The sequence below is a fragment of the Grampus griseus genome (genome assembly GCF_964374135.1).
Source record: "Grampus griseus genome assembly, chromosome: 13".
Classification (NCBI taxonomy): domain Eukaryota; kingdom Metazoa; phylum Chordata; class Mammalia; order Artiodactyla; family Delphinidae; genus Grampus; species Grampus griseus.
Window position 1 is genome coordinate 85924085 of NC_139007.1, and position 15084 is coordinate 85939168.

Here is a 15084-nt window from a genome sequence, read left to right on the forward strand (position 1 = left end):
GCTTGCCCTCTGACATCTCGCTCAGAGGAAGCCTGCTCTGATGAAGATGTTACAGCAAGGGACTTCCCTGGCAGTCCAGTGGTTAGGGCTCTGCGCTTCCACTGCAGGTGGCATGGGTTCGATCCCTGCTCAGGGAACTAAAATCCTGCCTACTGCGCAGCACGGCCAAAAAAATAAAATGATGTGGTTTTTTTGTTTGTTTTTTCTTTTGTTTGTTTTTTAAAAGCTATTACAGCAAGACTGGCTCTGGGTTTAGACTTCTTTCTAGGGTTCTAAGAGCAAAACCCATTTTTGTGTTAAAAGATTCTTCATGAGAATTAAGGAGAAAATTATGTTCGTACTCAGCGACTCGGGCCGTATGATTCCTGCTGATGTCAGGCAGGAGAGCTCAGGCACGTGCATGAACGGGTCAACAGGCAGAGAAGGGAAGGCTCTCTCAGGAGCCCCTGCAGCCCTCTGCCCCCTGAACCTGCACTTTTGAAGGTCACCAACCATCATGTCTAAAGACCTTGCCGTTGGACAACTTAGATGATTTTTACTGATGGAAAACTTTATCTTTGGTAGGAGATTTCATCAGAATCACTGAGAGATGCCACTGGCTCCACCCACTGACATGAAAATGCCACGAACGCTCATTACCGTTACTGCCCACTGAACAGTCCCGCTTTTGAAGACCGAAGCTCTCGATATCAGAAGGCGCTAACGCGTACTGGGGTGGGTCCCAAGGTGGGTGTCTTACTCACTTGAGGATGAGGGCCATGGTCTCCTTCCTGTCCTTCCCCTGGAATGGCAGTGACCCCGTGAGCATCTCGAACTGCAGACCAACACAGAAGCAAGAGTTCAGAACCCACGAACTTCACAGTGGCGAGACCCAGACAGGCAAAATGCAGCCCAAGTTCACGTACCCGTTCAAAATGTGGTCAGTTAAGTGCAGGCGCTGGCCTACATGCTTGGTGTACATCAGCGAACAGAACTGCATTGTGGACCTTGGCATTCAGTGGGGAGACTGATGGATGATGGACACAGTAAACGCTCAGCTCTACGGCCGTGAGAAGGTGCTCAGCGCCATGGAGAGGGGGATGGGGACCTGCAGCCATGGCCACACACCTTCCACGGGGTCGACTGAGGACCCGGCCTTCTCTGGAGGGTGCCGTGGAGGGGCTGAGCAAGGAGGGGAGGACAGGGGTGGGGAGAGAGCGCTCCGGGTCCAGGTCGAATGGGAGGGTGCTCTGCGGACCCTGAGTGCCCTGCAGACTCATCACCGTGACGACCCTCCTCCTTCAGGCTACTGTGACCCACCTCCCCAGCTGTTACGAGACACCGAAAGAGGAGGGGACGAGTCTGTCAAAGGAGTGAGCAATTCAGGGAGGAATGTCCTGTGCCCGAGAGCAAGGTGGCGGGACCATTCCTGGCATGTGGACCGTGGCAGACAGCAGAGGCTGGGCCTCTCCTGGAAGAGGCGAGGGGCCAACCTCTCCGGTCACCTTCTCCAAAGTCCAGGGGCATTTCCCGTCTCATGGGGGCAGGAGGCGCAGGGGCCCGGGGAGCCCAGGCCCGCTCTGCTCTCACTGCCTGTGGACCCTCGGGGCACAGACCTTCCTGGGCACCGGCACCGCCACCTGAGCTAGGGATGCGGGAAGGTCATGCCCTGTGCCCGGGAGACCCTCACAGAGACGCGTGTTCACAACACAAGATGACAGGGCCCGTGAGAGCGTCACAGCAAAGCACCAGACATCGACAGCTGGGGGACCAGAGGAGGTTCCAGAAGTGAGTGTGGGGAGCCTGGGAAGACGTGGGGGAAACAAGTGGGAAGAAGCCTGACTGGGGGCATCAGCTCAGAGCAGGTCACTTTCCTCCTCCCTTTCTTGTCCCTCCTTCGCTACCTTTTTTTTGTTTGTTTTTTGCAGTACGCGGGCCTCTCACTGTTGCGGCCTCTCCCGTTGCGGAGCACAGGCTCCGGACGCGCAGGCTCAGTGGCCATGGCTCACGGGCCCAGCCGCTCCGCGGCACGTGGGACCCTCCCGGACCGGGGCACGAACCCGTGTCCCCTGCATCGGCAGGCGGACTCTCAACCACTGCGCCACCAGGGAAGCCTCTCCTTCGCTTTGACTTCTCTCTCAGTTGTTTTTCTTTCCATCTTTCTTTTTATGTCCTCACTGCCCCTTTTATTTCCTTTCAGCCTCTCCATTTATTTCTTTAATATGCAATGATTTTGACCAGAAAAAAGTATGAAAGGCATATTTTATATTATGGGACAGATTTTATTAATATATCTAGAAACAGACGAGGGGGATGGCATATTCCCACTCCCCTCTCCCCCAGAAACCTCACAAAACTAACTCCAGGTGGCTTTGATGTGTGTGTGGTTTTAGCTGCAGTTTTCTCTGCTGTGCTGGCCGGTAAGACAGTCCTCTCCAGGCTCGGGCCGGCCTCCTGCTCTTTTAAATATCATTTCCACAGAGACACACGTGGCATTCTGTGACGTCAGAGCATCGGGCAAGGGCTCCCTGGAGAACCACTGTATGGTCACTCGTGAGCCCAGCCTACATCTTTTTTTTTTTTTTTTTTGTGGTACGCGGGCCTCTCACCGCTGTGGCCTCTCCCGTTGCGGAGCACAGGCTCAGGACGCGCAGGCTCAGCGGCCATGACTCACGGGCCCAGCCCCTCCGCGACATGTGGGATCTTCCCGGACCGGGGCACGAACCCGTGTCCCCTGCATCGGCAGGCGGACTCCCAACCACTGTGCCACCAGGGAAGCCCCCAGCCTACATCTTTAAGGGCTTCGCGAGTATCCCTGGGATCCAGGGACAGGATGAAGCCTGTGGTCTCCCTCTGGGAGCCCACCCCACCCTCCAGAGGAACGTGCTTCTCAGGCGGATGCGGACTTAAGAATTGGAATCACTCCCGAAGACGCAGAGCTGTAACCTCGGACCTGGGAGCCGGTGTCGGGAAGACAACATCAAACTTCCAGTAAAATCCGCAGCGAGGGTGCCGAGGCCCCCGTGCCCGCCCCCCACTACACACCCTCCAGACAGGGTAACGGGGAAGCACCCACGTGGACAGGAGCAGAGCCGAGGATGCAAAGTTACCCTGCAGAGGAAGAGGCTACCCTGACGGTCTCACCAACATGTCTAAAGAGAGATGATCGGTGGGAAGGTAAGCAGAGCGGGACGTCCCCGTGGCTTCTGGCGTGGAGACGGACTGCACCCCAGCAGAGGCTATTCAAGGTCTGTATAACCACGAACACGGCAAGCGCCACCAGCGCCCTGGCAGCTGACGCTCACGGCGCCCTTGTCAGGCCGCGAGCTTGGGCCCATCACTTGCCTGTATTAATGTGCTTAATTTGTTGTGATTCTGTCTTGGGAGCAGTCTTCTCATTACAGCCTGACTTCCCTCGTAGGTGGCTGACGGGGGGGAGAACGCACTGACCCTGGAGACGGGGGCACTGCCCCGCGTGGTGTGACGTCACCTACTGTACGCCCGTGAGCTGGCATCCCGGCCGGAGCCGTGGGAACGGCCTCCTGAGCTGGTTTGACGTGTCTGCCCCCCACAGACGAGGGTCAGCCGTCCGTGCCGACAAACCCAACACAGCCAGCGCTTCCGAGCCCACGGGGCCGGGGACCAGAACCGAGAGACCGAGCGTGGCCTCCTGGGTACCAGCCTAGGGGCACCCAGCTGATGCCCTGCACCGTGAGCAGGACCCAGCCCAGAGGTCCCGGGGCGAGAGGCATGCGTGTGGGAAGGAGGCTCTGCCAGTGCTGGCCGAGCGACGCGCCTCAGTTTCCTCGTTTGTGGAATACACAAGGAGGGGGCTGACAAGCCGGGAATGCCACGATGCTCCTCCCATCCAGTCAGTGTGAGACTCACAGCCTCGGAAGTCTGGCCCACGCTGAGGGCCCGGCGGGCCGGCTGCGGGGGATGGGTGGGGGGAGGGGGAAGGGAGGAGAGGAAGGACCGCGTGAGGCGGGGGACGGCAGCCAAGCCCGCTTCTGTTGTGACTACAGACCGCCCTGGCGTTTGCTGCACGCTCTGTCTGCGAACACGTGACCCAAAGAAAATCCAAGTTTCTAGATGCAGATGTAAAAATGCTTCACTCTACGTGTATTTTGGTTCATGGTGATTTTGATGACTAAGTGGAGGGATTCTGTGTTTGAAATAAGAAAAATATGTTTAATCTGGAGATAGCTGCATCCCTTCAAATCCTCCTGCTAAACCCGTAAGAGCGTTAAGGATAAAGGTTTGACTCTTAACACATTTGCATCCTAACTTGAATCCCAGCTCTGTTTCCTGATGGTGGGAGTCTGGAGGGGGGACAGAGAGGAGGCTGCCAGGAAATGCTAGGGTCAGGAATTGGTGGCCCCCCTTGTCCTGAGTCACACAATGGGCACTGTTTTCCTCGGGTCACTCCTGGACCTCTGAACCCCAGGAGTGGGCGGGTGCTCAGGGGACAGCCACGTGGGCACCTTGGGGACCGCAGATGCCACGCTGCAAGCACATCAAGCCACGAGCACATATTACCATGAGCACATCATATCCCAAGCATACCATACCACGAGCACACCATGACACGAGCATGCCATACATACCAGGAGCACACCACACCACGAGCACGCCGTACCATGAGCACGCCACACCATATCACGAGCCCCCATACCATGAGCACGCCAAAGGACCACCAGTCTGCGCTCTGCGTGTGGCCCCGCCGGTTCACCACCTCGGGCGCCATGTACTCGATCGTCCCGCAGAACGAATAGGCTCTCTTGTCGTGGTCGATGGCCTCCTTACTCAGCCCGAAGTCTAAAAGAGAAAGAGCACACAGTGCTCAGTCTCCGGGCGGCACCTGGAGCCCTGCTGCCCGGCCGGCCCACCTCCCACCGCTGTCCTCTTGGGGCCAGGCTGCCCACAGAAGCTGAACCAAACCCGACACCTCCGGGTCAGCTTCTATAGGGACCCACACATTCAGGAGTGCTCCCGAGGGCGCCTAGAAACCGCATTCCTGACGCCTGACACCAATTCCCCGGGAGCCTGTTTTTAGCAGGACGCCCTGGACGTCAGCGGCCCCAGCGGAGAGGCCTGCGGGGCTACTCCGAAGGAAGGGCAGGAAGACGGCGCTTGTTCTGAAGGAAAGGGCGGGAAAGGGGTTACGAGCAGGAGGCCACTCGGGAAGGAGGTCCCCGGCTGGTGAGGCACGAAGGGGAAGGCAGACAAGGTGGGCGGGGCTTCAGAGCATTTGCCATGGGGTATCCTCCCCTGGACCTTGTCCACAAAACCTTCCGCCAAGGCCGTCATCCTCCAGTGCCCGCGCTACTGCACCCAGTGGATGAAGGACGCAGTGAACACGCTGGTTCTAAGATTCCAGAGCCCTCCACGTTCACCATCTGTGAGTTTAAAGTTGACATCCCTTCTTCCTGGGGCCACGTGAGGACCAAGAGAGCTCACGGCTAGGTGAGAGTCCCCAGCACCCACGTGGGGCTGCTCGCTCACTGCCGAAGTGACTCACTCAGCACATCAGAGTCTCGGGGCTTGTTTGACCACAATGACTAAACAGAGGAAGCCAAACCTCTATAATATGACACATAAATTTAACGTGGCAGCTCACACTTATTCCAGCTACCTCCGTACACGTGAGATCTATATAATACACGTGCAGCTCCTCACTCAGCAGAGAAAACCGGTCAGGTACTCGCAGAACCTTCAGTCTCCACAAAGTGCCACGCGGGCACTTCTGAACCGCCTTAACCAGTTGTAGAAGTCAAGTCAGGTTTACTTTCTCAGCTTGTTAAGGGTTAACTTCTGCTGCTGTTCTACACGTGGGAAGGCACAGAAGGCCCCAGCAGGTCAAACTGGACTCATTGCGGGGGGCAGGTCCCACCAGCAGACACTGCGGACGCCCTTGGACCTGTGCAGCCCCTGGCAGGAGGTCGCCGTCTAAAGGGTCTGTCAGGTGAGTGCCGTGCTCTTGTGCGTAATTCATGAGAAATTTAAGAAGTCTCACTGTCTGACATTAACGAGCAGTAACTGTCAATCGCTCTGTGCACTCTGCTGGGACTGGGGGTCCATCAAGAACGGGGTGAACCAGCCCAGAGAAGGGAACAGGCAGCAGGGAGACCACATGGTGTGGGGCTGAGAAGCAGAGGACAGGAGGCTCTGAAGACAGAACAGGGGTAGAGCAGGTGTCCCGCCTAAGCAGAGACAGCTGCCACTGGAGGCGAGGGGGGAGCATTTGCGCAGGGACAGCCCACTGGTGGACACGGGGAGCGGGTGTGAGTGGAGACCAGGCCAGGACCCGGCCAGCGGGGGGCCAGCGGAATGGCCCCCAGAGACGTCCACGCCCCAACCCTGGAACCTATGAATAGGTCACCTTACCTGGCAGAGGGGGCCCTGCTATATCTCCAGAAGGGAGGTTATCCTGGGGCGCCAGGATGACGCACAGTAAGTACAAGGTCCTTATGTGGACTTGGGGGCAGAGGCCAGAGTCAGAGAGAGACTGGGGTGCTGCCCCCTGGCTCTGAAGGAGAAGGATGGGGCCGTGAGCCCAGGGAAGTGGACAGCCGGAGAGGCGACAGGACCATCCTTCCCTGGAGCCTCCACAAAGGAGTGCACCCCTTTTGATCTTAGCCCTGTGAGACCTGTTTTGGACTTGTGGCCGCCAGGGCTGTTAAGATGATGAGCTGATGCTGTTTTGAGCCACCGAGGTTGGTAATTGTGACACAGCAAGAGGAAACTAGCACAAGCGGGTGTCACGGAACAAGGGGGGGCGGTGCTCGTTCTGGCTGAACCGACGGCAGTGGGAGGGGTTTGAGGTTTCAGTGGGGAGATCGGCCCCGCAGACATGCTAAGATGAGATTCTTGAACGAAACATCCAGTGACGCTGAGAGTCAGCAGGAAAGGCACTAGAAGGGTCTTAAGTCAGAGGGAGAGAAGGAAGGAGGGCCGACCTGGGAAGCGTGAGCGTCCCCAGGAAGACACACACCAAAAGAACTAAGCCACGGCCACGGGGAAGGCAGCCCTGCGTGCACACGCTGGTGTGATGAGAGAGAGGGCTTGAGCTCTGGGTCGGCCCCCAGGTACCAGGGGCGCCGGGGTGATGTCACCGGTCGGTGGCGGGTGGTATTTTACAAACCTGTGATCTTAATATGTCCCTCTTCGTCCAGGAGGATGCTGAAAGAAAGGGGGGGAAACAGATGCTTTAAAAGAGACGAGACACACGGAAGGGCACGGAGACCCCAGGGGAGCCACCCAGGCCCTTGGGCAGCACTCTCCACGCTGGCTGGGGGGCGGCAGGTCACCTGCTGTTCGCAGACGTGGCCTTTAGACCACTGCTTCCTAGTCGGCAGCTTCTGCTGGGTCAGGAGCACAGGCACATCCGCGGTGTGTGGGGGGCAAAGGGCACCCCCATGTTCTTGTGCCTGGCTCAGCAGGCTCACACTGGGGACTGCAGGTGTGAGACCCTCTCAAGCCCAGGGGAAGGTCTGGGGACCCCCCAGGCTGTCTGTCCTGCATGAATGGGCCTGAGAGCGTCCGCAAGTGCCCTGGCTTGTGCAGACGCAGAGCTGCTCAGAGGGGACTTCCTGAACCCAGGCGGGCCCTCGACGGCTAGAGCCTGCTCTTCTGGCCAGACCCCTCCACGAGCCCCGCCTGACCCTGGGAACCACCGCGACCTCCGGGGGAGTCTGTGACACCTCAGGCCTCAGCCCCCGGGAGCCATGTTGTGGAAGCCGGTCCCACGGGGTCCCTCCTGGTGCCCTGGACCAAGCTCTCAGCATGCCGGCATCTGACGTCCAGATGCCCCACGGGGAGCGCTGTCCTGTTCCTCCCAGCTCTCTGCAGTACGGCGAGGCTGACGCCCACGGGAGGGCGGAGGGAACGTCTGAGGGGATGGACGCAGGCGAGCTTTCCACGAGGCCCTTCTCCAGCCCATCAGCCCACAGGCCCCCGGGGCTCCTGGCTTGCCCTGTTTCTTTCTTTGCTGTAATTAAACTCTGTTCCACCAGCTCCTGGGAGGCACCAGCCCGGATCTAAAGAGACCAGGACGTGGGCTGTGAGGATTAATATGTGGTACGTTAAACACATGTGGGAAAGGAAGGAAGTTCTGACACAGGCTACCACATGGATGGACCTCGAGGACACCACGTCGAGGGCAATAAGCCAGCCACAAAAGGACAAATACTGTGTGACCCCCCTTACGTGTGGTCCCCGGAGCAGTGAGATCCACAGAGACAGAAAACAGAAGGGAGGGTGCTGGGGCAGGGGAGGGCGGTGGGGTATCATGGGGACAGGGCGTCAGTTTTGCAGGATGAAAGAAGTCTGGAAGATGGATGGTGGAGACGATCGCACAGATGGTGTGAACGCTCTTAACACGACTGAACTGTGCACTTGAAAATAGTCAAGGTGGTAAATTTTATGTCATGTTTATCTTACCACAATTTTTAAAACGCTGCCATGGGAATAAAAATCATACCTACTGTTTTATGGAAATGGGAAGGGAAAAGTCACAGTGTATAATTAAGATGACAATTTATAATGAAAGAAGCGAATGTTCTTATCTTTGCTTTTCAGTTATACTTAATCTTTGCCCAGAAGTGAGCAACTTTCATGATTAACTCCCTACTAATTCTAATGGAAACAAAATCCTTTCTCTTCAATCCTGCAATTCCATATTACTATTTTTAACTATAAAGATCCCTTTGACCTTTAACTAGAGGGAGAATCGGGGTGCTGCCTTCATGGGGCAGAGCTCACAGCGGAGGGGAGCAGGTCGGCAGAGCTGGCTGTGACAGCGGCCTCAGCGCCTGTTTTCCGAAGGCGAGGCTGAGTTTGCAGGACACGGCTCTTACGGGGATACTCAGGAGAGAGCCTTTCACGGTTATTTAAACATCATTTACACGTGCAGCCAGTGAGGCTGTACCCAGCTGGTGGTTAGGCTGATGCCGTGCGTGGGGAGCACTTCCCTCTGGTCACAGGCAAATACGCTTTGCATCAGGGACATACACAACGTTCCTGGTCTCTAGGCAAACCCAGGCGTTTCCCTTAAACGACTGCCACTTCTCAGAGCAGAGTCTGCATTTTTCTCAGTTCCCTGCAGGTGAAGAAGGGACCAGGAACAAGGGCTGGGATCTACTTCCTGTGCCCTCAGGGCCTGGGCTGCCTTGTGCTCCAAGCCTTGGGGTCCCACCAGGCCCCACATATCCAGGGACAGGCATGGACCTCAGTCTATAGGGGGACAGGGGGCCATTATCAACCACGTCACAGGCCAGAGGGAGAAAATCATCAACTTCGCGGCAGGGACCACTGTCAGGTCAACCAAATGAACTTAAAACAGCATCCGCTAGATCCTTCCTTTTCAAGTGGATCCTCCTAGTCTGTGCAGCTCTACACAGAAAACAGCAGGAAAAGAACCTGAAGTAAGAACATTATTATCTGGAGGGACTTTAAAAAAAGATTTAGACTGGATTAGCAAAATATCCTAGAAATAGTATTACAGATGATCATTGCCAAAGATACACAAATCTTATTGGAATTTGGGCTGGGAATCTGGTGCCACTGTCTTTTAGAAAAACTCAGAAAGGCTCATCTGACTCGTCACCTAGAAATGGGCCTGTCGAGACAGCTGAAAGGGCTTTCCAAGGTGGAGGTGGTGATGGGGAAGAGACCGGCACAGAAGACACACACTAGTGAGGGGGTGGCGTGTGAGACATTCCCAGTGCAGGATGGGTCCCACCTAAGGAGGGAGGGCAGGGGCTGTGGGAGGAGGAATGGTGGGCTGCCTACCTGCCCAGCCTCCTCTACCTGCCCAGCCTCTCCACCTGCCCAGCCTCCTCTACCTGCTCAGTCTCCTCTACCTGCCCAGCCTCTCCACCTGCCCAGCCTCCTCTACCTGCCCAGCCTCCTCTACCTGACCAGCCTCCACTACCTGCCCAGCCTCCTCTACCTGCCCAGCCTCTCCACCTGCCCGGCCTCCACTACCTGCCCAGCCTCCTCTACCTGCCCAGCCTCTCCACCTGCCCAGCCTCCTCCACCTGCCCAGCCTCCTCTACCTGCCCAGTCTCCTCTACCTGCCCAGCCTTCCCATCTGCCCAGCCTCCTCTACCTGCCCAGCCTCTCCACCTGCCCAGCCTCCTCTACCTGACCAGCCTCCACTACCTGCCCAGCCTCCCCTGGACCACAGGGATGCAGGCCCGGCCCTGCCTCCCTTGGAGGGTGTTACGAGGGTCAGGTGAGAAGGGGCTAGGACCATCCCACACAAACCAGCACAAGCCACACCTATGTCTGGGCACCCTTCCAGGGGCGGGCAGGTGGAATCCCTGCCTGTGGGGCGCTAGCACCGGAATGTCCCCAGGCTATGCCCTCCCTGGGGAATTAAGTACAGGGACAAGGCGACGTGGGCAGCAAGAGGGCCCTGCCCTGCCTTGTCCTCACTCACTTTTCTGGCTTCAGGTCTCTGTAGATGATGCCCAGGCTGTGCAGGTGGTCTAGAGCCAAGGCCAGCTCAGCCAGGTAGAACTTGACATCCTCCTCCGTGAACATCACCTGGCAGGAGAGAGAACAAGACTTCAGCCTGCCCTGTGGCTGCTGGCTTTAAAGACAGAGGCACTCAGCCCCACGAAGACTCCGCTCCGCTCTGCAGACCGCGGCCCCCAGACAAGGCTCTTCCGACTCCTACAGTGGAAACATGAGTTCTCAGCAAAGTTTTAGGACCAGTGAAGGGGAGGGGGCGCTCCTCACAAAGCCGCTGGGCCTTTTGGGCGGAGCCCCGGGCAGAGTTTCCTCCCCCGACCTTTCCTGCCCCACAAACCATGCAGCTCTGGAGTGTGTTTCTGGGTTTATGTTTTAATATGTGCGCTTCTAATGTAACACTTTAATACAAAAAACTAAACCACACTGTGAAGGTCTGATTACAAACACGCCTGAAGGATTTACTGAAAATATGTCTCAAATTTCATCCCTCCTCCCTTCAAGTTCACCTCTTCCCCCCTTTTGGGTTTATGCAAACTAGGAACTGCCGTCTCCCCAAAGCGGGACGAGTCCCACCAAATACGACCCGCCCGTGGAGCATCGGTGGGCGCCCCTTGCCGGAGAGGCTGCTGGGAGAGGGACGCTGGTCTAGCTAAAACACACACGAGGCCACGGCGCCCAGCACACCTCAAGGTCATTGTCTCCTACTGTTCCCCTGTCCCTGCGGTTGTGAGAACCGCATGTAATTTGGTAGTCACCTTACCAGCAAGCCAGATGGTATCAGAAACCATTCTTTACCCGCACCATGAGAAATGAATGTCACAGAGACTAGAAACCCATGTCATGACTGAATTCTCTCTGAAGGCAGATGCGTGAAAAATCAATACATGATCAGAAGGTTGCCTGGAAAGCTCAGGATAAGGGCAATTTGGGGAATTGAACAGTGACTACATCAGGCTAATGACGGCGGAGCACATCCATTTCACAAAAGGGATGCCTCCCAGTGGGGAGGACGTGCACCCCAAGTCCTGGATGACATTTGGGTACCACCAACCCTCATTGCCCCTCTGGTCTCTGGAATCTCCTGTTCTGCCTTCCACACTCGGCCGGCACCTTTCCTGGTTGGGTATTTCTTTTCTACATTGGTTAGCATACTCAGTGGGCTTCCCTGTGAGAAGGATTTCCCCGTAGGAGATCCTGCTGGCTGTCGAATTCTCTTTGGCCCGACTTTCTCCATCTCTGTCCATAACCACACAGGCACATCTACAGCTCAGTGCTCAGGGGCGGCCGTATGACTCTCCTTGGCCGCGCTTAGGGCACAGATCTGTGTGGCCTCCAAGTGCAAATGACAAAGGGTTTCTCTATGGGAATGAAACACCCATGGATGTGAGTTCTTGAAGGCAGTCAGTACGGAGACCGACACACACAAGGATGTTGTCTAGTGGACTCGGTGAAGAGGATGGAAGGGAAGTACTTTTTTGCATAGGGTTAGGGTTAGGGTATCATTCATTTCCTGTGTTTCTGTGAACTGAGACCCTCTTGAGCCCAGGCTGGACAACTTCACTTCTACTCTGAAATAAAGGGTCCTATGGGTACCCTGCGTGTTGCCTTTTTGGTCAAGAAGCCCAACAACAGGGTGTGTCACCCTGGATGCTGGACAGACCAACCCCCAGTGGCCTGACTTCCTTCGGCCGGCGTGGGAAGGGAGCAAATCACTAGGCATCAGATGAGACACTGGCCGAGGTCAGTGATTCGCCATCTTTGGAAACGAGAGCTCAGCTGGGAGGCAGGTTAAGGGACCAGAACCTGACCCAAAGGGCTTTGGAGAACTTGGATCTGGATCCTCCAGCCCGTGCTTGCAACCTGCATCGCCAAGAGCCCAATACATCAATTGTGCCATTGCCCGAGGGACCGTCAGGAAACAGAGGGAGAGCAGCCCGAGGTCTCGGGGAGCCCACTGCCGCTTCACCTTGACTGACAGCACTTCGGATGGAGGGATCTCCTGCTGTAAAAGTGGGCAGTGAGGAAAGGGGGAGGCCAGCCCGAACCCCCTGTTACAGCCCAGTAAGAACCCCGGTGCCAGGTGAGGTTGCGTCAGAAGGGCCGGGAACCTGTTCTGTGCATCGTGTCAACACGCTGTCACCTTCATCATGCTCTTCTGTATAAAGGAAACTGCACAGAATCAACAGGATTAAAAGCCTGGCATTATCACTGCCTCGAGCAGGGTGCGCAGGGGGCAGAGAGCTTTCACGCTGCGCTGCAAGACATCCCGGAAAGCTCCTAAGTCAGGTAGTGGGGGTCAAGGACAAGCCCTGGGGGGCATGGAGCGCTCACGGGTGGAAAGTGGAAAGTGAAACGTTGTGAAATAAAGTCTTCCCTACGTAACATAAATCAAGTTTCCATCTGCTCTACACAGGGAAGGTTCTAGAGCTCCACGGGGGTCTTGGGAAGAGTCCGTTTTCTTAAGATCTTTCGAGGACAACAGAGTTCTTCTCTGTGTGACTCGTGAGACATCTTTAAAACACGCGCACACACCACACGCCGTATACCCTCACACCAAATACGTACACACACACACACACGCCACCCACCACACACACGTGCGTGCATGTACACGCACGTTCACACATTCCCTCGCACACACACCACACACACACGCACGTACACACACACACCCCGCCCCCTGCTCTCCTGTCCCTCGAATTCTAGGCAGAAACCCACAGCCTGCACTCCACGTACCTCTTTGGAGAGCCTGGTGAAGAGGTCTCCTCCGCGCAGGAAGTCCAGAATCAGATAGAGTTTTCCCTCCGTCTGGAAGGCTGCGGAAGGAGAGAGTTGAGAGCATTTCGGCGTCACGGTCCCCTGCGGTGGACATCATTCCCCTGGGTCCAGGCTCTGAGTGCAAAAAGCCCGTCTCTCGTTGGCTCAAACAATACTGTGTAGCCTGTAACCCTGGGTCATTTCAGAAACAGGACTGGGGCCGGGCTGGAGACCGCACAGCGGAGAGGGCAGGACTTGGGGAAGGGAGTGGACGGTGATGAGCTCTGTCTCTCACTTTTACTCATGGTCTGGAGGTTATTTCTCCTCCTCTCCCCACCCCTTCCCCACCCCTTCCCCGCCTCCTTCCTTCCTTCCTTCCCTCCCTCTCTCCTTCTTCCTGCCTTTTTTTTTAATCACAAAGGGACTGAAAGACACATGGAGAAGAGTATGTGTAGGTTCCACTTGCTCTCATCACCACTACTGACGCGGGGCTTTGGGCACAACCGTGTCTTCTTAGAGACTTGGCTTTGCTGGCAGGTGTCTGGTAAGGAGCAGGGCGATCGTAGTGAGCGTTTGGGACGAGTCCCCTCCCCTTCCTATGGAGTTGTGTTCGGTACAACTCAGGGCTCAAGGATATCCACTATCTGCTCCTTCTTTTACGGCTGCGCTGGGGACGGGTCAGCCCAGCTACCTGTACCTGGTGGCAGCAGCGCTCGTGTGCTCTGTTTGGTCCCTGAGGGCCACAGTTATGGGCATGGAGTTCACGGTTCAGCCCCCGCCCGCCACTAGCAAGGGCACGCCTTGGTCAAAGGGGGGGACGGTGCATGCGCGAGAGGCTCAAGAGAAACTAACCACCGTGGCTACTGGATGGTCAGTTCAATGTTCCCGCTGGCCTGGCACGTGGCATCTGTTCTACACACAAAGGAAGCATGGCTGGAAGGGGTGCTGACATCCTCACACACTTGGGAACTTTTCATTTTCTAAAAGTCAATGCCAGAAGCATTATAAATGTTGGGGTTTTAGAAACATAAAGCCTCTAACTAGAAACCCCTTTGTCAGAACTGTGTAAACTGCAGCGTGGATGAATGCCCTGTCCTAGGGCTTGATGGGCAGATAGAGGACAGGTATCTTTTTTTTTTTTTTTTCCGGTACGCAGGCCTGTCACTGTTGTGGCCTCTCCCGTTGTGGAGCACAGGCTCCGGACGCGCAGGCTCAGTGGCCATGGCTCACGGGCCCAGCCACTCCGCGGCATGTGGGATTTTCCAAGACCGGGGCACGAACCCGTGTCCCCTGCATCGGCAGGCAGACTCTCAACCACTACGCCACCAGGGAAGCCCAACAAGTATCTTTTGATCAATCACAGAGGTAACGTGGAGGATGCCTTTAAAGATCTCTGCAAGACCCCAGTTCTCAACTTCTTCAGAAAAACACCTGGGAAACCAACCGAAACGACACCTGGATCGGATCTGACACCAGCGAATCAGCAGCGCTGAGGCGGCCGTGTGATAAAGGGGGGTCAGCCTGCCGCCACCGTTGGGATCTAAGGGCACCTGCCCGTGGCCCGAGGGATCCGGTCACCACGCGGCTGCCCGCAAGGTCACATCCATGTTGGCTCTTATTATTTCTGAAAGGAGAGGCCGTGTGCTTTCCAAACAGGGCTTTCTAAACTGTCTTCTTAGGAATCTCAGAAGTTCACGAGCAAAGAGCCCTGTCCTCCTGGCTTTGCGTGTGTTCATGCCTTCACTCCCGACGTCGGTAAAAGTCACGGACAGTCTCCTACAACCCTGCCCGCCCCCGAGCCCCTGTGCCAACCAGGTACGGGATTTGTCGTTGTTCTGCCCAGCGCTTCGCCCACACTAATTACTCGAT

The 15084-nt window shown here is 56.4% G+C and overlaps 1 protein-coding gene across 2 annotated transcripts in view; it reads right to left on the bottom strand.

The window, feature by feature from the left end:
* The window catches only part of RPS6KA2 (ribosomal protein S6 kinase A2), a 162594-nt gene that overhangs the window by 54334 nt on the left and 93176 nt on the right, over nt 1–15084 (bottom strand). For both annotated transcript variants that reach the window (XM_082669034.1, XM_082669035.1), the window contains exons 5-9: nt 13195–13274; nt 10424–10530; nt 7124–7161; nt 4655–4797; nt 744–814 (exon numbers count right to left, since the gene is read on the bottom strand). In XM_082669034.1, coding sequence (XP_082525160.1) covers nt 744–814; nt 4655–4797; nt 7124–7161; nt 10424–10530; nt 13195–13274 — 439 coding nt within the window. The remainder of the gene's footprint in view (nt 1–743; nt 815–4654; nt 4798–7123; nt 7162–10423; nt 10531–13194; nt 13275–15084) is intronic.